We start from the raw sequence: 24,370 nt of genomic DNA on the forward strand, positions 1-24,370 counted from the left end.
CATGACTGATATAAACTCTATTAAGTTTTATGCTGTATCACTGAGAAATACCAAACTAAAAGATTATAGCTTATTAAGGCCGGGCGCGGTGGCTCACGCCTGTAATCCCAGCACTTTGGGAGGCCGAGGCAGGCGGATCACCAGGTCAGGAGATCAAGACCATCCTGGCTAACACCGTGAAACCCTGTCTCTACTAAAAATACAAAAAAAAACTAGCCAGGCGAGGTGGTGGGTGCCTGTGGTCCCAGCTACTCGGGAGGCTGAGGCAGGAGAATGGCGTGAACCCGGGAGGCGGAGCTTGCAGTGAGCTGAGATCGCGCCACTGCACTCCAGCCTGGGCAACAGAGCAAGACTCCGTCTCAAAAAAAAAAAGAAAAAAAAAAAGATTATAGCTTATTAAGGAACTTCTTGCGTTTTTCCATTTAACTCCACAGGAGAGGACAATTTAGTCAGAACCCATTTCAGAATGTATTAATACTCTAATATTTAGGTGTTAACTTGCAGCAAACTTGTCTTTCATGCTCATTTGAGTTTGGACATATTTCACCTCCATCTTTTTCTTCCCACATGTTAGGAGCAGACAATACTATGTTTAAGAAATTAAATTTTAAGCGAGAATGTTAGTTTTTTAAAATGGAGAAATCTGGGGAAAACATACACTGAAACAAATTACTATCATGATATTGGACAAAGTATAAATTGTAATTTAAAAAAACAGAGACCTTTGTATTAGGCCAACCTAAGGGATCTGAAAGACGGTATAAAGAGAAAGGTATAAAAATTTTATACCAAGTGAATTCGCACTGACTCCTTTCTTTTCACATATCCTAATTAAAATTGTGAAAATACGTTACCTGGTTTCATCTCAAGACCTTTTGAAAGTTGAAAGTAGTATAGAATTAATGACAAAAATCTATGATTTAGATTACCTAGAATTAAAAGGTTCCTATGAGGACTAAGTCTTTTTTAAACCTTACTTCAAAGGATGCTGAGCTTTCTGTAAAAGTAAAAATGTTGTGCGCACTACAGATAACATTCCAAATAATTTGAAGATGAGTACAGAAAGTAATTCTTCAGTATTCAACTGAAGAATACATATTTTAAAAAGACACTTCAGGTAGTGTTTTGGAATAGGCAACAAAGGGTGAAAAAGTAAAATATGTAGGGGGTGGGTGGGGTAATCTTCATTTTCTAGCTCCAATACATGTGCCCACATGGTATGAAGCACCCTGGAAGTTACAGGACATTAAGAAGAGGATAGGCTGTACAGATGCCTGTAAAGATTTGAGAATTAAGTGCCTTCACTTATAATCCCAGCCAGAAATCCTGAGGCTGGAATGGGATCTTAAGAGACTGGAGCTGTTGGCAGCGCTGGCTACCTATTAAAGGTCCATGAGGACCTACAAAAAGCCAAACAACAACAACAACAATAAAAAACCCACAAACAAAAGCCCTTTATGGCTTCTGATATGGATTCAGAATTAGGATTCCTTGTCCCATATTTTCCTGGAATCATATGTAAGCCCAGGAATAATCTCTTATGATCTAACAAAGCTGAGTAACAGGTAAAATTTCTTACCAAAAACAAAACAAAATAAAATCCTAACAGATTAAGAAATGTGGTTTGATTAGTAGTTAAGATTTATGCCTTCGTTTTTATTATAAATCCTGAAATCAAGGTGATCAACAATAAATTTCTCTTTGAAAAAAAAGTAAAATGCAGTTAAAATTACATCGTTCCATACCTTAAAATATGCTTTAAAAAAAAAAAAAAAAAACACTAATGTCAGTTGCCCAACCCATATTTCCCAAATCAATCATTTTGGTATGATTAAGTCTATAAATGAGCTCTAATTTGGCAGAACAGAATATATACTTAGGTTTTGCTTTGGGTTTAATTTGCAAAAGTAAATTCAACAAGTCTGGGGAGGGGAAATTCCACCTACTTTCGAGATCTTCCATATGTGCCTGAAGAGTTCTTGCAAGGTTAATAAACTAGAAACAATGCAGAAAGAAATACAGTAGTTTAAATGTTGCAAATGGCTCTAGAGAATCAGTATAGGAGATTCATTTCTACTTAAAAAGTTAAACATCATTTTAAGCCTTTAAATAGGGGTTTTTCTCCCCCCCATCAAAAATCACAAGCTTAATGGTATTAATTTTTAAATGTTTTATATAATCTTTATAATCATGTAGAAACCAGTTTTTAAAAATTGGGAGCAGATACAATAATTTTATCCAATGATACTGTCTTCTTATAAACACTTCAAAAAATTATGAAATGGAGGGAAAAAAAACCAAAAAACCACCCTTGTATTTGCACCCAAATAAATTCAGTTTCAGTGGGCACACACACACACACACACACACTCTCAAGAACCAATATTTTCCTACCTACATTTGATAAAAGTATACATTTGGTTCTATACATTATAAAAATCCTATTGAGTTCCACTTTGGAGTATCATTCAACATTTTGTAATTTTCCACTTTTAAAACTTAATACGAACTTTTAGAAACACATGAATTCAAAAGTTCTTAGATGTTTTATATGGTTTATTCATTCTGAAGACTTAAGGTCCCTTTTTAGAAATCATTTTATGGTATTAAAGGTTTAGGGGTTCACAATTCTAAAGTATTTAGAAGTCAAGAGATCTTTGCTCAAATTCTGAATTCTCTTGATAATATGAATGCTCTTCAATGATAATTATCTATTAACTGGCTCACTGGAATAATGTCCACATGATGATAAAATAAAGAAAAATATTTTACTAATTTAGAAAGAGTATTATATACATTGAATTGCAGTTACTTGATAATGTTCAAAATAAAAACATTACATGAACTCTACTACATTTTTATCATCGAAGTTAACATTTATATAAGGAAGTTTGAAGGATATATTTATGAACACATTTCAAGATATGAAGTGTTCAGAATGCTACAATAATGGCAGATATATAGAGACCTTAGCCCTTGCTACACAAAATGGCCCAGGCAGCAGAGCATAAAGTTTCCTCTGGTACACTGAGGCAAAGAGCATCATTTACTTATAAATACCTAACATACAGCTGGCCCAAATGTCATATTACGGCTAACAGCGTACACAGTAAACAACCAACTATTCCATATCTACAATACTTTGTAATATGGACACTTTAAAATTAGTACACTGGTAATCTTTTGTAGAACAGTAACAAATAAATGGAAGTTAATTTCCCATACTCTTTGGCTTTTGGAGTTCAATTTCAGGTTTCTAAGTGATAATACTCAGGTTTTGTTTTTGTTTTAATAATAAAAAGCCCATTTTCCCTTGATATTTCCAATTCTGTTTTTCAATGAAATACATTCCAATTACCTTCGAGAGCTAGAAAATTACTTCTTTCTCTAAAATAACTTTATGAGAAAATCAAGCTGTTTGTTATAGAATACAGCAATTTCCATTAAATCTACAGTATCTTTATTTTTAAGAAACATTTAAAAAATAAAAGCTTCCCAAAGGAAATAAGATGTCAACATATAAAACAATCTGCTTTCCAAGGCAAACACTTGCTGCATCATACCCTCCCTCTCCCCGACTTCATTATTACTTACTCGGACACGTGTGCTTGGTTCATTTGTATTTCCCATCATATCAGAAAAGCTTTGTTCGCACAAGTGCAGTAACACCACTAGGTAGAGACCAGAGCTGATAAACTCATACTCAGCCTTCAATAGGGAAGCAAACAGGAGAAAAGAAAAATACAGAGAATGAAAAATTAGTAGAATTGAGATTCATTCTCACAGTACACTGATAAACTAGAGGAAATGTATTCATATCCAGTTCCTAATAAGGGATACAATGCCATTTATTAAGAAAAAAGACTATCCTTTATAATTTCATAAAATTTTACTTTTTATTCTCATACAGTCTTCTTTAGTGTAATGACTTTATATAAAAATGGAACTTTAAATAATTTGATGGTGGAATGAATGCTTTGGTTTTCTATAAGGCTCACAGATTTCATTATACAAATGGCTATAGCTATATATGCTTAGTTAAAAATTACATTTCATCTATAGCTATGCCAATATACTACTATAATTAAAATCTATTCTGATAGCTCAAGTGTTTTTCTGTGTAATACAATGAACTTAAAGGCACTGTAAATAAAAGAATGAATAAAGGTAAGAGTAACTAATCATTCACACAGAAATTTGTAGTTAGTAAAAACAGTTCTTCAATTCAAAACTGTTCTGTTGTGTTAACCTAAAAAGCAGCTGCTGAGACAAAATTAACAGAGTTTATTTTAGTTAAGGTACAGGACTGGTGCCAGGCTCACACTTCCAAGTTGCCTTGGGGAGAGTGCCCCAGAGAACAAAAGAAAAGCTCAAATTTTTAAAGAAAAAAGGACAAATCCAGAAGGGAGAGGTAACAAAAGTTGTTCATTCTGAATTCTCAACATTGGTTTACAGAAATAATGTTGGTTAGTGATTGGCTATACACTACTGAACTATAGGGCATTTTATGTCTACTTGGCACTAGTTAGTCTAGAAGCCCCAAAGTAAGTGGCTTCAAGAGCTATTTATTTAGCTCAAGGGAGAGTGAGATGAGAATGCTGTCACATTTTAAATACCTCTCTGAACCTGATAATTTAAAGGGGTTCATATTACTCAGATTAAAAGCTTCTCTTCCTCCCCCACAGCTGTTTCCAAGCCATGAATATAAATCATAAATATAGTATTATTAAAAATCTAATCTGTCCTGTAATTTTTACAGTGAACTATTTACAAACTGAATTGGGCAACTGGTTCATCGGACGTCAAGAACTCTGTTCTTAGTACCAACTTCAGCAACTAACTGGTTATCAGTCTACTGAGTATTCAAGAAATATGAGGCCAGGTGTGGTGGCTCACACCTATAATCCCAGCACTTTGGGAGGCTGAGGTGGGTGGATCACTTGAGGTCAGGAGTTCAAAACCAGCCTGGCCAACATGGTGAAACCCCATCTCTACTAAAAACACAAAAACTAGCCCGGTGTGGTGCTGGGAACCTGTAATACCAGCTACTTGGGAGAATCGCTTGAACCCAGGAGGCAAAGGTTGCAGTTGGCTGAGATCGTGCCATTGTACTCCAGCCTGGGCAACAAGAGTGAAACTCCATCTCAAAAAAAAAACCAAAAACCAAAACTGAAATAATTCACTTAATAATTATTGTTGCTTATTTTGAACTTAAAAGGAAATTATATATCCAGAACACTTTTTAAAATTTTTAAATGGGGCCAATCACAGTGGCTCATGCCTGTAATCCCAGCACTTTGGGAGGCTGAGGTGGGTGGATCACCTGAGGTCAGGAGTTCAAGACCAGCCTGGCCAACATGGTGAAACCCCATCCCTACTAAAAATACAATTAGCCTGGTGTGGAGGCGAGTGCCTGCAATCCCACCTACTTGGGAGGCTGAGGCAAGAGAATTGCTTAAACCTGGGAGGCAGAGGTTGTAGTGAGCTGAGATCGCGCCATTGCACTCCAGCCTGAGCAACAGAGAGAGGCTCTATCTCAAAAAAAAAAAAAAAAAAAAAGGTTATCACCTTGCAAAAGATCAAGCCACTGGTTAATGTGGACATAGAAACGAATCACTTAAAATTAGTGTGGCTATCAGGCCACTAGAATCTATTGTTCATACAGAACAAACAAGTTAAAACCAGGAAGTTTAATCAAGGCTGTCACTGTTTTTACAATGACTCCACCTAGTATCTCCTAAAACTTCTAAAGAATATGGTTCATTAAAATGCTTAGAAAACAATAAAAACATTCCTGACTGAGATCAAAACGGAAAACACTGGCCGGGTACGGTGGCTCATGCCTGTATTCCCAGCACTTTGGGAGGCTGAGGCAGGTGGATCATGAGGTCAGGAATTCAAGACCAGCCTGACCATCATGGTGAAACCCCATCTCTACTAAAAATACAATTAGCTGGGCATGGCGGCAAATGCCTGTACCCAGCTAGTCGGGGCTGAGGCAGGAGAATCGCTTGAATCCGGGAGGCAGAGGTCACAATGAGCCGAGATCATACCAATGCACTCCAGCCTGGGCGACAGAGCGAAACTCCATCTCAAAAAAACAAACCAAAACCAAAACCAAAACAAAAGGAAAAAACTGCCTTTGAGAGACAGGATGAAGCATCTTGGGAAGGAAGATGGCAGAAGAAACAATCCTTTTGAAACCGACTCTCATTTTGAGAAGGCAAGTTATGTATTTATATTTATTTCTGCATGATTCCACTTTTCCATGTTTCCCCTGGTTTTTAAATAACAATGCTCAGCTATCTACAGAGAACTCCTTGGGGATTTAAAACATTTCCTTGCTGAAAGTCATTTTCTTTTTGCATAACTAGTGCATTGGAGAATAAAACAACATAACTGGCATTAGAGTAGCACCTATGCTACATCAACTGCTTAATGTTTCCATTCTCTAGATCAGTGATTCTTTATCTGGATCTAAGTAATTAGCTTCAAAGGATCTGGGAATCCCCTAAATTAGAGACAGAATTTGTGTCTATATATTTTCTAAGAAGGGTACATAGTTTTAATCAGATTTTCAAAGGGTATCTATTATTCCCACACTTAAAATATATTAATGTATGATTGTATTTGTATGAAATATCCAGGATAAGTAAATCCATAAAACAACACAGACTGGTAGTTGCCAGGGGCTGACAGCAGAGAATGGGGAGCAACTGTTCAGTGGGTAGAGGGTTTTCTTTTGGAGTGATGAAAATGTTTTGGAACTAAACAGAGATGGCGGCCGCACAAAATGGTTTTTATGTTTTGTAAATCTCATTCAATATAACAAAAGAGGGGAGACCCATTACCCCTACATTTAAAAAGTGCTTTTGTTTTCTGTTTTGTAGAGACTGGATCTTGCTATGTTGCCGAGGCTGGTCTCAAACTCCTGGCCTCAAATAATCATCCTGTCTTAGACTGCCAAAGTGCTAGGTGTAAGTGTGAGCTATTGTACCTGGCCAGAAAGTGTTTTTCAAGCACTTCATGCATTCCCTTTACAGCATATCTTTTTTTGTTTGTTGTTTTTAAAACAAATATGCTAACCACACTTCAACAATTTGGCTCTAAAGTCACCCTTGTAATCTCCTTAAACACACATCTGCCCCACCTCCTGAATTTTCCTTCAGTAAAGAAAAAGGAGGAAATTATTGAGCTCTTCATTCTAACTATCATTTATGCATCTCAAAAAACTTACAGCTGTGGGGAAATAAGGTTGGCATCCCTATTTTGGAACAACTTTCCTAAGCTTAAGGGAAAAATAAAAAAAAATTATGAAATTCTAACACCTAATGCAGTAACAGAATTATGTTAAGAACATTATCATTGTTGTTATTATTTTAATGCAAGGTTTCTGACCATGATTTAATCTTTTCTTCAAGAGCTGTCCTTGAAGCATAGAATAGACACTTACCAAATTAGGCAAAATATACTAACTTGTTCATTTGCATGAGCTCTATGTAGTTCATGAATATCAAAATCCTCCAGGTTAAGCTCCAGCTTCTCTTTACATAGTTCACAGGTGGTTACAGCTTCTAATGAAGAACCTGGTAAAAATTAAATTACAAGTAAAGCTTAGTTTTACAATGTCTTCATAAAACACTTTTGCTCATTAAGTTTTAAGCTTAAAATAAATAAAACCTTAAAGGAAAGGAGAAGAAAAGGAAATATTACATTTCTGCAGTAAACCAGTAATGTCCCCTAATACAGCAGTCTATAATATCCAATGTGCACATTAGGTCCTGCCCTATGATAATAAGCTGCCACCACTATTTAGATACCTTGGTTGTTTTCTTCCTCCCAGATACTCATACATCCTTGATCCTGGGAAGCAGACAGAGGCAATGGAATGTCATCTGTACTTCCTACTTACTCATTAAGTACTTTGACATGATGCCATGAAAACAATGTTTAGTGACGTAACATCTCAAACACCTAGTTACACACCCAAGGTCACATCAAAGATACACCAAAGTATCTTTGATGTGACAACACATACCTAAGACCTTCTGGAGTTTAAGGAATGTGTCTGCCTTACTTGCTAGAAAGGGAAAAAAGGGACCCCACCTTCGTCCAAATAAAAACAGCTCCCTTCAGTCATAAAAGGAATTAGTCTTGATATATGCTGCAAACATGAACTTTTAAAACATTATGCTAAATGAAACACAGATACAAAAGCACAAGTATTTTATGACTCTACTTACATAAAATATCTGGAATATGCAAATTTAGAGAGACAGAAAGTAGATTAGAAGTTACCAGGGATTTGGCAGAGAAAGGAGTAGGAAGTGAGGAGTTACTGCTTAATGGTTAGAGTTTCTGTCTGGAATGATAAACAATTTTGGAAATAGGAGTGATGGTTGCACAACACTGTGAATATGAAAACTGTATACTTAAAAATGGTCAAAATGGCATATTTTATGTTATTTATGTATTTGTTTTACCAAACATTTTTTTAAAAAGAAAAAACTTCCATATTCATCCAACATTTGATTATTCCTAAGCTTTTTGGTCCAATTTGGTAGGTAGTAGTCTTGTGTAATTAAACATTTAGGTTCTGTCTGCCTTTTCCTTTGTTTGTTTATTTTCAGATAGGGTTTAAATGGAAAAATGGCCTTAAAATTAGAGTAAGTTATATGAATAATAGGGTAGATAGGTTTCGATTCAATTCAACTAACATTTGTTGAGTGACTGTTATGTGCAAGCAATAATTAGAGGTTTTGGAGATTCAAAAAAGAGTAAGTAGTAGGTCCTGCCTTCAAGGAACTCATAAAACTGCAATAACCAGTGTTAATAAGAATTTTTTAAGAGTAAAATTTGGCATAAGGTCCAAGACAGCAGTAACTTACATACATGTTCTAGAAAACAGCTGAAAGGGAGTGCTAATCTGAAGAAGCACGCTGTCTCAAAATGGGCTGTAGTCAAATTACATTGAGTTTTCACTATATTTTGAGTATAAGGAAAAAACCAAGCTTCTTTTTGGAGTCTAGCATACATGAAAATGTAATATGGACCTTGGAGATCTTTTAATACAGATTCTCTTATATCTTAGGGCTTCATTTTCCTCCTCTATGGAATAAGAGACTTATTAAGTCATTCAAATAGGCTACACACAGCTGGGAGCAACCCGTTGATTCCTACACGTTTTTTCTGGAGACAAGATCTCTCTCTGCTGCCCAGCCTGGAGTGCAAGTGGCACGACCATGGCTCGCTGCAGCCTCTAACTCATGGGCTCAAGGGATCCTCTTACCTTGTCCTGCTGGATTACAGGCATGAGCCACCACAGCCAGCCTACTCCTGTATTTCTTAATCCGGGCTCTCTCCATTACACCCTGACTGCATCTGCCTAACTTTGTATATCCTGTAGACTTTAGCAATCCAAATACAGTAGCTTCTTAATAAATGTTTAAATAAATCTCTACCAGAATGAACTTTCTACCAGATGGGGTCTTTGTGTAGCTCTGAGAAATACTTCTGAATACCTATCAGGAAAGTTCAGGTGCTGAGACTTAGACATTCAATTGGCCATATCTTGAAAAGTACTTATTATAACCTTATAAAACTAACTCTAGGCCAGGTGTGGTGGCTCACGCCTGTAATCCCAGCACTTTGGGAGGCCGCCAAGGCAGGCGGATCACTTGAGACGAGGAGTTTGAGACCAGCCTGGACAATATGACAAAACTCCATCTCTACTAAAAATATAGAAACTTTAGCCAGGGAGGCCACCAACGTGGGCAGATCACTTGAGGCCAGGAGTTCGAGACCAGCCTGGCCAACTTGACAAAATTTCATCTCTACTAAAAATACAAAAAATTAGCCAGGTGTGGTGATGTGCACCTGTAATCCCAGCTAACTCAGGAGGCTGAGGCAGGAGAATCACTTGAACTCGGAAGGCAGAGGTTGCAGTAAGCTGAGATTGTGCTACTGCACTCCAGCCTGGTGACAGAACAAGACTCCGTCTCAAAAAACAAAAACAAAAACAAACTAACTCCCATTTAATTTAACAGTGTACTTACCATGTAACTGGTACAGTGGGAAACTATGAACAATAACTCTTTTGACATTCATAACAACTTTATGAGGTATTAGTCAATTTTACTCAAGATAGAACTGAGGCCTAACCTAGTCTTACTTAAGAATCTTTAAGAGTAAATCTGAATCATCTGTAATTTTTTTTTTTTTTTTTGAGACTGAGTGTCATGCTTGTCACCCAGGCTGCAGTGCAATGGGGCAATCTCAGCTCATTGCAACCTCCGCCTCCTGTGTTCAAGCGATTCTCTTGCCTCAGTCTCCCGAGTAGCTGGGATTACAAGTGTGCCCCACCATGCCCGGCTAATTTTTGTATTTTCAGTAGAGACGGGGGTTTCACCATGTTGGCCAGGCTGGTCTCGAATTCCTGACCTCAGGTGTTCCACCTACCTTGGCCTCCCAAAGTGCTGGGATTACAGGTGTGAGCCACCATACCTGGCCCATCTGTATTTTTAAAAACTCCAGTGGGTGATTTTGATCAGCAGCCAGGGTTTAGAACCAATGTTAAGAAACATGCTCAAGACCCTATAGCTAGCTGAGTGTTCAAGTAAATATTCCAAACTGGGCTTGTCTAACTTCAAAAAGCCAATGTTCTTAAACAATAAACTGTATTATCTGTTTTCCTCCATATCTAGCACTAACAATCCAATTATATGTATCAGAAGTTGAGTCAAGTTGTTGTTCTTCATTTTGGTAATAGCTAACATTTCTGGGCCCTTAAGTGTCAAAATACTAAGCACTTTACGTGTAATCTCTCATTTAGTACATCTAACACCTCAGGGCAGTGACTAACAAAGCCTGTGAGTTACCGTAACACCATACAGCTCAGAGAAAAGGCAGTTCCAGGTGAGATAGCTTGTTCAGAGCCTTGGGCTTAGACTAGCTTAGAAGAAAAGATACTGCTTTCTCCTCTTGTGCCCCCTAGAGGGCTACTACTCACCACTTGACTACCAGATTACTGGGAGTCTCAGGAATTTTCCCAGTATCCCCATAATCTCCAACTTGAACCCAACTCCTCCAACAGATTATTAAAATCAAAATCAGTGCCATCATACCTCACAACATAGTTGTCTGTTACCATGCTAATGATCAGACCTTTAATCTCACACAATTATGTACATTTATTAATCTGATCTAGTTTTCTACTGTACTGGTTGTTCCTATATCCCCTGGTATCATGGTCTAATATCAGTAAATTCCTCTAATCATCAACCTTTCTCTTTTCAATTATCTCTTTACTTTCATGCCTGAACCACAGTGCCTTCTGACTAATGATACCTATATATATGCTTCTATAGCCATTTTATCCCCACAGTCCCTTGTAACTCAGGACCAAGAAGTGAGGGTAGTTGCCCACCCAACACACCCATTACTGTTTTCAAATCTTAATCCCCCCCCCCCCCCAATCATTAATGATTTCAGCACCTAGTTCTCTACCCTTCTTTGCCAACTAAATCCTTGGTTGTTTCAACATCCAAAACCAGTCCCATTGGATTATAACTTTCTCAACATCTTTGCTTCCAGTATCACCCTTCCCCACCTCAGTCACCAACTCTAAGTTCATACCCTTGACCTCATCACAATTTGCTGCACTACCCCTAAATCTCCATTTTAAGCATCCCCTCCTCCTGTGTACCAATTCTTATTTTAGCCTACTTACATCAATGTCAATAAAATTCAGATACTCTACCTCTTTCTCACTATACACTTCCTGACGTCCTTACTTTCCTCCTGATTTTAATTTCTAGGATCGCCACAATTATGTCCTTATAGATACCCTCAACTCCCTTCATCATACTTGCCTGGCAAAAGACCTACCAGCATTGTACTCTAGTCCATACCTTTAACCAAGCATCTGAAAACTGCTTTAAAAAAACTGTATGTGTACCTCATTTTAAAATCACTTTTACAGACACTAATACAATCTGGAAATCCTACTACACATCCACTTCCTTAGAATGTTATTTTCCTCACACCTCAAAACTTCCTAACCAGCTAAAGACCTTACCTCTCTTTCTAAGAAAACAGATGCAATTAACAGAGGGAGTCATAAATCTTCCCATCAAAGCAACAAACTGATAAACACTCACATCAACACTAGCCTTCTGATGAGGAAATATCCTTTCTCCTATTAAGGGATAACCACTCAAGCTGTGCTCTGGACCCTATCTTCTTTCTCCTCTTTTCATATTTTTTTCCCTCTGTTAGAAGTCTCAAAATAAAAACATGCCTTAAAATCCCCTACCTCAAAATAAAACAAAAACACTTCTTGTGATCCCATGTAACTCTAATTCCTGTTCCCCATCTCCAGTCTCCTTGGTAGTAAATTTGTTCAAAGTGTTGAACCTACGTTGCTGTCTATCCTTTCTTACCTCCTTTTCTCTACTCAGTCTAATCTAATCAGGCTCAGGAACCCAGCATTCCAGAGATTGAAACCAGGAAGAACATCTATGCTATCAAATCCAATTATTCTTTTTTCTCATTTTACTTGACCTCTCAGAAGTGCAGGGTTGATCCCATACTCCTTAAAGCATTCTTCTTTTGGCTTGCGCAACGCATTTTCTTGGTTTTCTTCCTTCCTAAAGGCTGCTTTTCAAATCTCCTTTGTTTTCACTCAACGTTTGGGTGTCCCAGGGCTCTGCCCTGGGCCTATTTCTTTGATATATGCTCTTCCTCTAGCTGACCTTATTTAATACCAAAACCTCAAACGTTACTCATGTGTTCATAACTGAAACTTTCAGTGTTTCTCCTGAAATGCCAGGCTTGTCCAGCTAACTGCCTACATGACATTTCCATATGGTTATCTAGTAAGCAATTCAAATAAAATGTCCAAAACAGAACCCTTGGTTCCCTTTTCAGCTTCCTATTTCAGTAAAAGGAACTGCCTTTCACTAACTGCTCAAGGCAAAAATATGAGCTTCCCTAACTGTTTTTTCTCCTTCATTCCATCACATCCAATCTGCTGAACTGGATGTCTTACAGAATCTACCTACAAAATATAACAGAATCTATCCATTCTATCATCACGGTCACACTGCTACATGTTAATCAACACCAACTCTAGCAAGTGCTCTCATAACAGACTCCTGGTTGGTCTCCCTGTACTACTCTTGTCCCCCTAAAAATCCATTCTCAGAGAAGCCAAATATAAATGAGATAATTTCATTCCCTTTCCCTTTAGTAGCTTCCCATCATATTTAAATCTAAGATTTGGGCCTTTAAAAGTCTTGCACAAACTAACTTCTGCTAATCTTTCTCATCTCAACTTTATCTCCCCTCCCCTACACCAGCCACACTATGCATAATTCAGCTCCTCAAATAGACCTAGGTTGACTCCCACCTTAAAGTCTTTGAACTTGCTGTTCCCTATGCTAGAGTGCTCTTCCCCTAATCATGGAATAGCTCAGCCCTCAATTTACATGTTCTCACTTCAGAAAGGCATTTCGTTAACACCCAATATCACTACAAGAAGCAGGTGCCTTGTCTTTTTACCATCCTATAACCAATGTCTAGAACTACTGTGCCTGGCTCCATTACAGGCACTCAATGAACAAATAAATCCCCATAGAAGCCTTATTATCATAACTCGCTAAGTGACACAACAGCAACATTAGAAAGAAATCTTTCTCAAGGACACACAGCTGGTAAATGGTGAGTCTATTTCCTTGATTCAAAAGGATCTTACATGATAAAAGGGACACACCAGTGATCACAAATTACAGCTGTACTATACATGTATGAAGTAGTAAATAGTTTGGTGGGAAATGAAATACAAGACACATTACTAAAAATTTACAAAGACTAATGCTCTTTAATGCTTCTGCTGAGTCTTCAAAAATTAAGACACTTGTTAACAAGTCTAAATTCGACAATCTATAAATTACAAATTTGTTAACCAAAATGCATATATATATATATGCATCTCTTAGAAAAAATTGTGAAAACACAAAAGGGTAAATCTTACCAGAATTAATTTTGGCCTGTAACCACTTTTTCATACACTCTTGGTGGACATACTGCAAACTTCCTGTACACTTGCATGGCTCTATCAGCAAATTAGATGATGATGCAGCTGCCATTTGACAAATTCTACATAAGTCACCTTCTTCTTCTTCTGAGTCCTCTAAAAGGAGGCTGGAAAAGAAGGCACATTTCCCAAAGCTATCATAACTCATCCTGGTTGGTGACTTCAGTCATATATAATCACAAGCTTTCTTTTTTGTTATTTCTACCCACACTGTCTCTGGGTGGAAAAAAACAAATAGTAAAAACAACAAAACAACAATAATTATATTCATCAGCAACCCTCTGATTGAAAATGAAAAACCCTCTCATTGAGAATAAAAATCGTAACAAATATTTTAAAGGTAAGTAAAATAGGCTAACCTATCATTTATTTTCAAATGATTTAAGTAATTTTGTCATTAGCAAATGACAGTTTAAGATCTATATTTTTCTCAATGACTTTATAAGTACTTCTAAGAGACTTTAATTTCTGCAGTATTCCAGACTACTTCAAGTCCAACAGTATAAAGGTAAGATAAACTTACCACTTTTACCCCTTGGCTCCCCTCAAATTTTAGGGCTATTTCCATGAATTAAACACATACTGGCTTGTAGATTCTCATTTACATGTTATCAGAACCACGTTTAAACTGATAAACTTTTGTATTACAGAAAAAAATTTAAAAGTATGCTTTAAAATTCTCCATCTGCCCCCTCCCTGCAGCAATCTTATAAAAGTTTCCATTAACCTATGTTAATCTATTTAACAGGCCACTGTGTACTGCTTGATACATAAATGCGGAACAATAGTTTTATATAATAAGGTAAGTAATTGTTAAAATCCCTACTGCGTTAGTCCACTGTTGGCATGAAACAGGTACATAGTAAACTGGTAATACAGAATGCTGAACTGTTACTGAAATACAACCCGGAATATATGGATACCTAAATGAACTTAGCAAAAGATTTGTGGAAAGAGATGGATATACAACTGCTAGAAGACTTTCATGCCCTGGGTTAATCAGACATAACCTCAACCATAAATTATTTTTAAAGACTGAACATGGTATTTCATTTTACCTTTAAATTTAACTTTCTTCCCTTCATAGTTTCAACTATTTACTTGGTGGATTCAATTTTTTTGTACCATTTTTAATTGCAGAATGTCTTAAAATCCTTAGGTATGAGGAAAGATGTAATACAGGAATGCAAACATACACACACATACTCTCTCTGGCAAAATAACCAACAAATGCTGTTTTTAAAATTAACCAGATAGAGTGGTGCTAGCTCAATCATTTCTCTCTGAAGATGACTAAAGTAATGCTTTGCTTTCTGCCTACACTACTGTACTTAAATTAACCTAACCTTGAAGGCTGAAAATATGTTACTACATCCCTTAGCAGACAGCAGACAGCCTGCAGTTGGAGGAAGCTGCTATAATAAGCAAACATTAAAGCAAACACTACCAGGGTAGAGTAAATCTCTTTCTACAAAAAAAGGAAAAATAGCAAGTTTAAAAGCAGGAAAATAACAGTCACATGGCAAAATCTGTCCTATAAAATTAAAAATAAGGAGTATGGTAGCCCAATGCCCAGCATCTCAGAAAGTGTGCAGATTTTCCTTTATCACCTGAGTTGGATTTGAAAGTATTTTCTTATTAAAGTACAACAAAAATCTAAAAATAACACTAACAATTATGCTTCCCAACAATTCTACTAGGCCTTTGTGAAAAAGAAAAAAAAAAATCCCACATTACCTTTATATAAGTCTTCTTCCTCAAAGTGTACTTCAAATAAACTACTTTATCTCATTTTAATAACTATTTTAATACTAAGTAATTAGACTAGGATGACTAAATTAAGAGTCAGGCTGGGACTAAGATCTCTGGTTTTTTTGTCTTTTCACTCTTACCAGTGTTCAACTCTATAAAGATTTCTTTGTATAAAAAGATTCTATGCTCTGCATTTAAACCATTCTTTTTTTTGAGACAGAGTCTTGCTCTGTCGCCTGGCTGGAGTGCAGTGGCGCAATCTCAGCTCACCGCAACCTCCACATCCTGGGTTCAAGCAATTCTCCTGCCTCACCCTCCTGAGTAGCTGGGACTACAGGCGCATGCCACCACACCCAGCTAATGTTTGTATTTTTTTTTTTTTTTTTTTTTTTTTTTGAGATGGAGTCTTGCTCTGTCGCCCAGGCTGGAATGCGGTGGCGTGATCTTGGCTCACTGCAAGCTCTGCCTCCCGGGTTCAGGCCATTCTCCTGCCTCAGCCTCCAGAGTAGCTGGGACTACAGGCGCCCGCCACCGCGCCCAGCTAATTTTTTGTATTTTTACAAATACAAAAAAAAAGAGACGGGGTTTCACCATGGTCTCCATCTCCTGACCTTGTGATCCACCCACCTCAGCCTCCCAAAGTGCTGGGATTATAGGCGTGAGCCACTGCGCTCGGCCATGTTTGTATTTTTAATAGAGACAGGGTTTCACCATGTAGGCCAGGATGGTCTCGATCTCCTGGCCTTGTGATCCGCCCGCCTTGGCCTCCCAAAGTGCTGGGATTACAGCGTGAGCCACTGCGCCCAGCCTAAACTGGTATTTCTGTTAAATAATACTAAATTCTAAAGAATTGGCTGGGCATGGTGGCTCATGCCTGTAATTTCAGCACTTTTGGAGGTTGAAGCATGAGGACTGCTTGAAGCCAGGAGTTCGAGACCAGCCTGGGAAACAAAGGAAGACCCTGTCTCTACAAAAAATTTAAAGAAAGATAATATTCAGGTTGGCCGGGCGCGGTGGCTCAAGCCTGTAATCCCAGCACTTTGGGAGGCCGAGACGGGCGGATCACGAGGTCAGGAGATCGAGACCATCCTGGCTAATACGGTGAAACCCCGTCTCTACTAAAAAATACAAAAAACTAGCTGGGCGAGGTGGCGGGCGCCTGTAGTCCCAGCTACTCGGGAGGCTGAGGCAGGAGAATGGCGTGAACCCGGGAGGCGGAGCTTGCAGTGAGCTGAGATCCGGCCACTGCGCTCCAGCCTGGGCCACAGAGCCAGACTCCGTCTCAAAAAAAAAAAAAAAAAAAAAAAAAAAAAAAAAAAAGATAATATTCAGTATATACTTGAACTTCAAACACAAAATCAAAATTATTTTGTGCATCAAATTTTACTTTGTGAATCAAAGTAAATTTTGTGCATCAAATTCCAAAAAAAAAATTTGCAGTGAGAAATGTAAATAAATGGTTAGTTAATAAATCATCTTAATAAAGGCTAAGGCGGATTTATTGGTAATCCATGGTCATTCAGTTCCTCTTACAGTCATTCAGTTCCTCTTACTAACCCCATTTAGCATTAGTCTACCAAGGAATTGGGTAAGAGATTAAGGTTTTTGTCTTTGTGTGTATATGTATTCCAACCTGGTTAAAATAACCTTTGGATTACTTTCTGACACAATTCACACCCCTCCACCATGGCCTATCCTCAGTTATTAATTCTTATCTATTTACCTATGAGTGAGACATCTTACTGGATGTAAATGTTAAGGGAAGAAATTTCAGGCTGGAAGCAGTGGCTCATGCCTGTAATTCCAGTACTTTGAGAGGTGGAGGCAGGTAGATCACCTGAGGTCAGGAGTTCGAGGTCAGCCTGGCCAATGTGGTGAAACCCTGCTTCTACTAAAAATACAAAAATTAGCCAGGCGTGGTGGCGGGTGCCTGTAATCCCAGCTACTTGGGAGGCTGAGGCAGGAGAATTGCTTGAACCAGGGAGGCGGAGGCTGCAGGGAGCCAAGATTGTGCCACTGCACTCCAACCTGGGCAAGAGAGTGAGACTCCATCTCAAAAATTAAAAAAAATAATGGGAGGGAGGGAGGGAAAAGAAATGAAACTTCAAATATCAATTTTATAAGAAGCCAATTTAGAAATGAAGCGTTCTAGGCTAGGCACGGTGGCTCACGCCTGTAATCCCAGCACTTTGGGAGGCCGAGGCGGGTGGATCACCTAAGGTCAGGAGCTTGAGACCAGCCTGATCAATATGGTAAAACCCCTACTAAAAATTCGAAAATTAGCTGGGCATGGTGGAGTGTGCCTGTAATCCCAGCTACTTGGGAGGCTGAGACAGGAGAACTGCTTGAATCCGGGAGGCCAAGGCTGTAGTGAGCCAAGATTGTGCCATTGCACTCCAGCCTGGGTGACAGAGTGAGACTCCGTCTCAAAAAAAAAAAAAAAAAAAAAATGAAGAGTTCTTTCTCTATTTTTGATTTATAGGTTTAAGACAGGTATTCGAATTTACCTCTCTTTTATTTTCTGCAATCTTTCTGGATCTCTTGAAGGCGCATTTTTAGTTTTATCACTTTTACCATCAGCTGAATTCCAACCTGAAGGAATAATATCTACTGTGATCATGACATTGTCGGTCAAATTACTACCAAGTGCTGGGGGGACTGCAAACCGGAATAAGGAACCAGGAAGAATCCCTGCTATTCCTGTATTTCTTCCACCTTGAGCCGAATCTGATGTAGAGCCACCTGTTGTGGCACTGCTTGATGCTGCAGATGCTTGTGGTCTGTTGGCAGCTGCTCCAAGAGGATCATTCTGTGCTTCAAGGTGAACCACTTCATTTGATTCTCTTCTAAAAATATGAGATCTAGATGATGTATCAGAGGTAGATATCCTTGAAGATTCATCTCTTCCCTCTCGCCTCCTTCTAGAGAACAAAGGTGTGCATCTATTTCTAAGTGAGGAAGATAACCATGGTCCTGTATTTCTACCTTCGGATTCTTGGTTAAAATTTTCTGAATCTGACTCAGAGCTATGATTGTGGCTAAGAGATGACAAACCCCATCTTCGCCTAAGAAATCGAAATCCCTGAGAAGCTTCAGATGCCCTATTATCGGGAACTTCAGAAGTTGATGGTACATTACTACGGGACTGTGAAGCTGTCAAGATTCTTGGAGAAACGTAAGAATTTTCAGAATTCAGTGATCTTGTATTCAAGGAATCCTGAGTAGATCTTCGTGAAAAAAAAGTAGATGACATGCTAGAAGCTATGCGCGACAGCAATCTCCTGGTTGTCCGCCTACCTTCATTGTCAGAAGTTTCTTGAAATGGTCTTTGAGATGAAACAACCCTTTCTGAATTGCTTATGATTGGGGTTTCATCTCTACTTGAACTGTAAGAAAATCCAGGCTGTGCACTGCTTTGGGAAGATTCTGATTCTCTTGATGAAAAATTTGATCTTAAAGAATTTCTGGAGTCCCTAGAACTCAGTAGGGTCTGATGTTCAGAAGGCAATTGGTGGTTTGTGGATGATGTATTCAACTGTAAAGTGCTCATTGAGTTTTCTTTTGGTCTTGCTCCTTGTGAATATGAAGGAACTCTGTCTTGAACATCTATTTTTGAAAGGAAGTAAAGATAACCAATTACATGAAATAATTTGAGCATTATTATTTGCATTTATTATGCTGAGTGCCAAAACAAAGCGCTGGATTCAAACTGATTACTGTTATATTGTAACTACAGAGTTTACTGTTATTATAGAAAAAACATAAACATATTTCTTTCTATTCCTACTGGTAAAATCCAGTACTGCCGTGTAAAGTCAACATTACAAATATATAAAAAAGGAATGTATTATGAGCTTACGAAAATTTTGATAAAATTAAAACAGCTGAATTTATTGATCAGAAATTATTTGATATGATACAATAATATCTAGTATTTAAATTGAGATGATTTTAAACAGGCCAAATAATACAATGTAAATGACTCTTAAAATGATTAAAAGCAAAATCATCCTAGGGAGACTGTTCTGGAGATTTTGTTTTTACTCTGTGCAATAAATTAAAAAGTTGTTTTAAACGTTTTAAACCCTTGTAATTTAATGAAAAATCTTGCTAATAGCTAAAAATTTTTCCAATTTTTTTTTTCCTTTCAGGTTAACAGCTATAATTCTTATCCTGTAAATGTATCCTGTGTTACATCTGCTTTAAATAGTGGCTAGAACTATGAATCAGAATAGGGCTATGACATCTGCACTTTTGAAAGGATTCCTTAACTGGTGGTTTAAATCTTCAAATGGGATGAGAAATACTAAAGGATTCCTTTGCAAGGAAACTACCCATTCACCTTGTGTAAGAGCTACATTACTACACTGAAGTGCCATTGCACTACAGCCTGGGCAACAAGAGCAAAACTCCATCTCAAAACAGGCAAAGCAAACAACCAACCAACCAAAAACAAAGTGTGGGTCTTGAGGTCAATTTAATAAAACTAGAGGTACACCCATGTTATACTAAAGTAATTCCAAATTATGCCTTAAAATGGTGATTTCAACTTTCAGTTATTTCAGAAGTAGAAGAATCAGAAGTAGTTATTTATTAAACTACATATGTTATAAGCAAATTCTATTTGAGGATACAAGATTTAGTATGTTACTTTGTAACACAGACATTCTTAAAAGGAAAAATGCAAGTTAAACAATGTAAAGGTAGATGGAATCTAGATACTCTTACTCATCTACTGTATTTTAAATTATTTTTTAAGATCAAAACAAGTACTAGAAAGAAATATTAAGGTATTCTGAAATCTTCCTAAGACAAAAGATACACTTTATTCCTTTTTACTGTTGTTTTAGTAATATACATAAAAAGGAAAATAGAACATTATGAGAAGCTATGCTTAATGTAATTTATACATACATGATGAAGTTGTGAAATCACCACTTCGGTGACTATAATCCATAAGATTACTAATAGAGGAATCTGTTCTTCTCTCCAAATCTCTCCTCTCTCTCATTAAGTCTGTTCCAAATGATCCAAGTACCACTGATGAAGATCTAGGAACTTGACTACGCCTCCAAGATGAATCTTAAAAATAAATGAAGAAGTTTTATTTCAGAGAAAGCTTTCAAGGCTTTGGATGGTAACAAATCTTCAGTAATACAGACAAAAGTTAGTGTTATTTATTATTATCTTTTTGTTTTGAGATGGAGCCTTGCTCTGTCGCCCAGGCTGGAGTACAGTGGCATGATCTCAGCTCACAGCAACCTCCACCTTCTGGGTTCAAGTGATTCTCCTGCCTCAGCTTCCTGAGTAGCTGGGACTATAGGCGTACACCACCATGCCTGGCTAATTTTTGTATTTTCAGTGGAGATGAGGTTTCATCCTGTTGGCCAGGATGGTCTCAAACTCCTGACCTCTGGTGATCTGCCCACCCCAGCCTCCCAAAGTGTTGGGATTACAGGCATGAGCCACAGCACCCGGCCTTATTGTTGTTTATTATGAGAATCCCCAGTTGTGTAGCCATTATCAGGAACAAAATTCAGTAAAACATAAAATTATTCACAAACGAACTAATCACTTATGAAATTATTTCCTACTCTAAACATATTCTTCTCTAACACTAAAATCTACCCCATACATGATGTCAATGTCTCAGTCACTTCCCACAACATCTACCTATACGTGATGTAAAATGATTACAGAACAAAAACGTAAATCTTTCCAAACATGGAGAATTTCACAAAAAAAGTCAATGAAAGTGATGCTGGAGAACTGCCAATATCAAAATCAAAGTCATCTGGAAAGGGAAGATGTCAACAATACAATTTTATCAGAATTGTTTTTACTGCTACCACAGTTGGTTAATTTTTTATTCTAGAATTCTTAATTCTAAGAATTAAAGTATTGTTATACTGATATTTTATTACACATGATTTCATTTAAAAGTAAATTAAACATTAAGTCTCAAACCTCTTTCCTTCACTATTTACCTTGAAATTTTGATTCTTTCTTCCCTAATCCTAGTAGTCTTAATAATTCCTCTTTATTAAGAGAAATGGCCCAGAGTATTTATAATGTTTTCACATAGCGGAAGAGAACAAAAATATCTCTGGCACAGTGGTGTTTGTCTACAAAGTTATTAACAGTCTGCTCTTAGCCATCACAACATTCTTAATATCCTTCAGATGGGCACGTCTTTCCCATGACATTCCAGATTATTATTCCCATGACATTCCAGATATATCCTATCTATTATCAAAATAGACAGGAACTGCTTACATTACTTCAATTGGTAACACACAAACATTTAAAGAATTTTATCTCCAATTGTGTCATCACAAGTTTTGGCTCCTCTCAAACACTGGCACTGGCTAACATTTCATTTGAAGAGGAGTATGAGTGAGATGGTAGCCTCCTGACCTTTCAACAAAAGATCTTTTCAATGTGTGTGAAAAATATGTGTCTCAGTACAAAATACCAGGCATGACACTTTATGGATAGATCATCCAAATCCCAGAGTGGTTAGTACCTTGTCCAATGCCACTCATCTAGTTAGAGAACTAAAACTGTGACTTTCTAATCCCTTGTGTAGAAATCCTACTAAAATACCACCATTTTTTTCTAACTCAAGAGTTTCCGTATTTGTTTTTTGTTTAAGAGACAGAGTCTTGCTCTGTCTACCAGGGTAGAGTGCACTGGCATGATCATAGCTCACCGTAACCTCAAACTCCTTGGGACCAAGCGATCCTCCAGCCTTAGCCTCTCAAGTGGCTGGGGAGTATAGGCATGCACCACCAGGCCCAGTTAATGCTTTTTTTTTTTTTTTGGTAGAAACAGGATCTCACTATGTTGTCTGGGCTGGCCTCAAACTCCTGGCCTCAAGAGATCATTCCGCCTTAGCCTTCGTATTTTCTGAAAATAAATATTATATACTACAATGTTTATCATTTACATAAGACATGCTTAAGCAATATTTTAAACATGTATCAGTAGATTTAGCCTTCCTTGTAACAATTACAAAATATAACCAACAGAATACACACATTTACCAATTTGATGATCATAAAACACCAGCTATTCTAATTAAAATCTGCTAATATCCTGTTTATGTAGAATATCTATATCAATTTTACAAGAAAAATGCAGAAGAGTTAATATCAGTTCTAGCATTAATTTAAACTAAGATTTTGGAAATTACGCTACATTTCTGACCCACTGTCTTCATATAAAATCTGCTTGCCTCATTCCAAAACTAAGAACAACTGTGTTACACCTAGGGAAAAATGGGCTTAAAATACCTACAGAAACATATTCTTACCTGATAACGTGTTTAAACCATTTCCAACATTTCTCCCAGCTGAGGTAGTACAGTTTGTACAGGAAAGTTTAGGTCTTTTTGAATCATGATCCCGTTGCTGGTTCTGCGATCTTGAGCGTGCTCCCTGAGTTATCTCAGATTCACTATACCACGCAGATTGAAATGGTGACGCAGATGCTGATGCTGACGTAGACTGTAAGTTCAAAAAAATTTTTTAAACAACAAAAGGCTGCATTCAGTATTAAATTTAATCAACAATCCTCTAATAAATTCCTACAAGCATCAATTTTTCGACCATGTAGTTCTTTTTTTTGAGACAGAGTCTTGCTCTATTGCCCAGGCTGGAGTGAAGTGGGGCAATCTTGGCTCACTGTAACCTCCGCCTCCCGGGTTCAAGCAATTCTCCTGCCTCAGCCTCCTGAGTAGCTGGCATGACAGGTGCGCGCCACCACGCCCGGCTAACTTTTGTATTTTTAGTAGAGACGGGGTTTCACCATGTTGGTAAGGCTGGTCTCAAACTCCTGACCTCATGATCTGCCTGCCTTGGCTTCCCAAAATGCTGGGATTACAGGCATGAGCCTCTGTGCCCAGCCTCCACCATGTAGTTCTTCTTTAGACTTTGTTCCTTCTACCCACTTGTCCATTTACTATACACTACAATTGTACTTTGCTGGGATCTCAATCTGATGTAGAGTTAAGTACTTTTTTTTAACCATATACAAACACTTGGTTATGAAACACTGAAGACCAAAAACTGTAATCATTTTTCCTAATTTTTCAGTTTTTTTTCTTTTTGCAAATGAAATCTTTGTTGTACTGGTTTAATATTTCAATCTTTTGAGGAATCTAGACAGAACACTAAGCTATAAAGAGATTGTGAATTACCCTACTATGAAAATCAGATTTTTCAACTAATAACAAATTTATCCTTGTTCTGATGCCTAGTTTCCAGAATATGGTCATACAACACTAATAAGGGTATGCCTAAAAAAACAAAAAATTCCTAACATCAGAAATTTCTTCATAAGTGAATCAACAACTAAAGTACATATTTTAAAACCTGGCTCATGGTTTTCTCTTTTAAAATATATGTACACAAAATAAAACTTGTAACACAAATATCACTGATAATGTACAAACTATTTTACTTCTCTCCAATTCTTTGTTAAGTTTACTCACTACAATGCATTAAAAAGGCAACAGTTTGT

General features: G+C 37.4%; 2 protein-coding genes across 11 annotated transcripts in view; one reads left to right on the forward strand and one right to left on the reverse strand.

Annotated features, from left to right (window-relative positions):
* Nucleotides 1-14,877, forward strand: part of CD302 (CD302 molecule) — a 41,748-nt gene extending 26,871 nt beyond the window's left edge. The window contains exon 7 of the mRNA XM_030916303.1: nucleotides 14,844-14,877. Within this exon, the coding sequence (XP_030772163.1) occupies nucleotides 14,844-14,862 (19 nt within the window). The 3' untranslated portion in view covers nucleotides 14,863-14,877. The remainder of the gene's footprint in view (nucleotides 1-14,843) is intronic.
* Nucleotides 1-24,370, reverse strand: part of MARCHF7 (membrane associated ring-CH-type finger 7) — a 56,360-nt gene that overhangs the window by 2,522 nt on the left and 29,468 nt on the right. For 3 of the 10 annotated variants that reach the window (XM_030916299.1, XM_030916298.1, XM_030916300.1), the window contains exons 3-9: nucleotides 23,163-23,355; nucleotides 20,762-20,929; nucleotides 18,355-19,453; nucleotides 14,033-14,202; nucleotides 7,477-7,586; nucleotides 3,595-3,708; nucleotides 277-1,995 (exon numbers count right to left, since the gene is read on the reverse strand). In XM_030916299.1, coding sequence (XP_030772159.1) covers nucleotides 1,759-1,995; nucleotides 3,595-3,708; nucleotides 7,477-7,586; nucleotides 14,033-14,202; nucleotides 18,355-19,453; nucleotides 20,762-20,929; nucleotides 23,163-23,355 — 2,091 coding nt within the window. In that variant the 3' untranslated portion in view covers nucleotides 277-1,758. Of the gene's footprint in view, nucleotides 1-276; nucleotides 1,996-3,594; nucleotides 3,709-7,453; nucleotides 7,587-14,032; nucleotides 14,203-18,354; nucleotides 19,454-20,761; nucleotides 20,930-23,162; nucleotides 23,356-24,370 lie in introns of those variants that run through there. The other 7 variants (XR_004053158.1, XM_010379113.2, XR_004053159.1 and 4 more) reach the window with 7 other exon arrangements.

The sequence above is a fragment of the Rhinopithecus roxellana genome, chromosome 14 (genome assembly GCF_007565055.1).
Source record: "Rhinopithecus roxellana isolate Shanxi Qingling chromosome 14, ASM756505v1, whole genome shotgun sequence".
Classification (NCBI taxonomy): Eukaryota; Metazoa; Chordata; class Mammalia; order Primates; family Cercopithecidae; genus Rhinopithecus; species Rhinopithecus roxellana.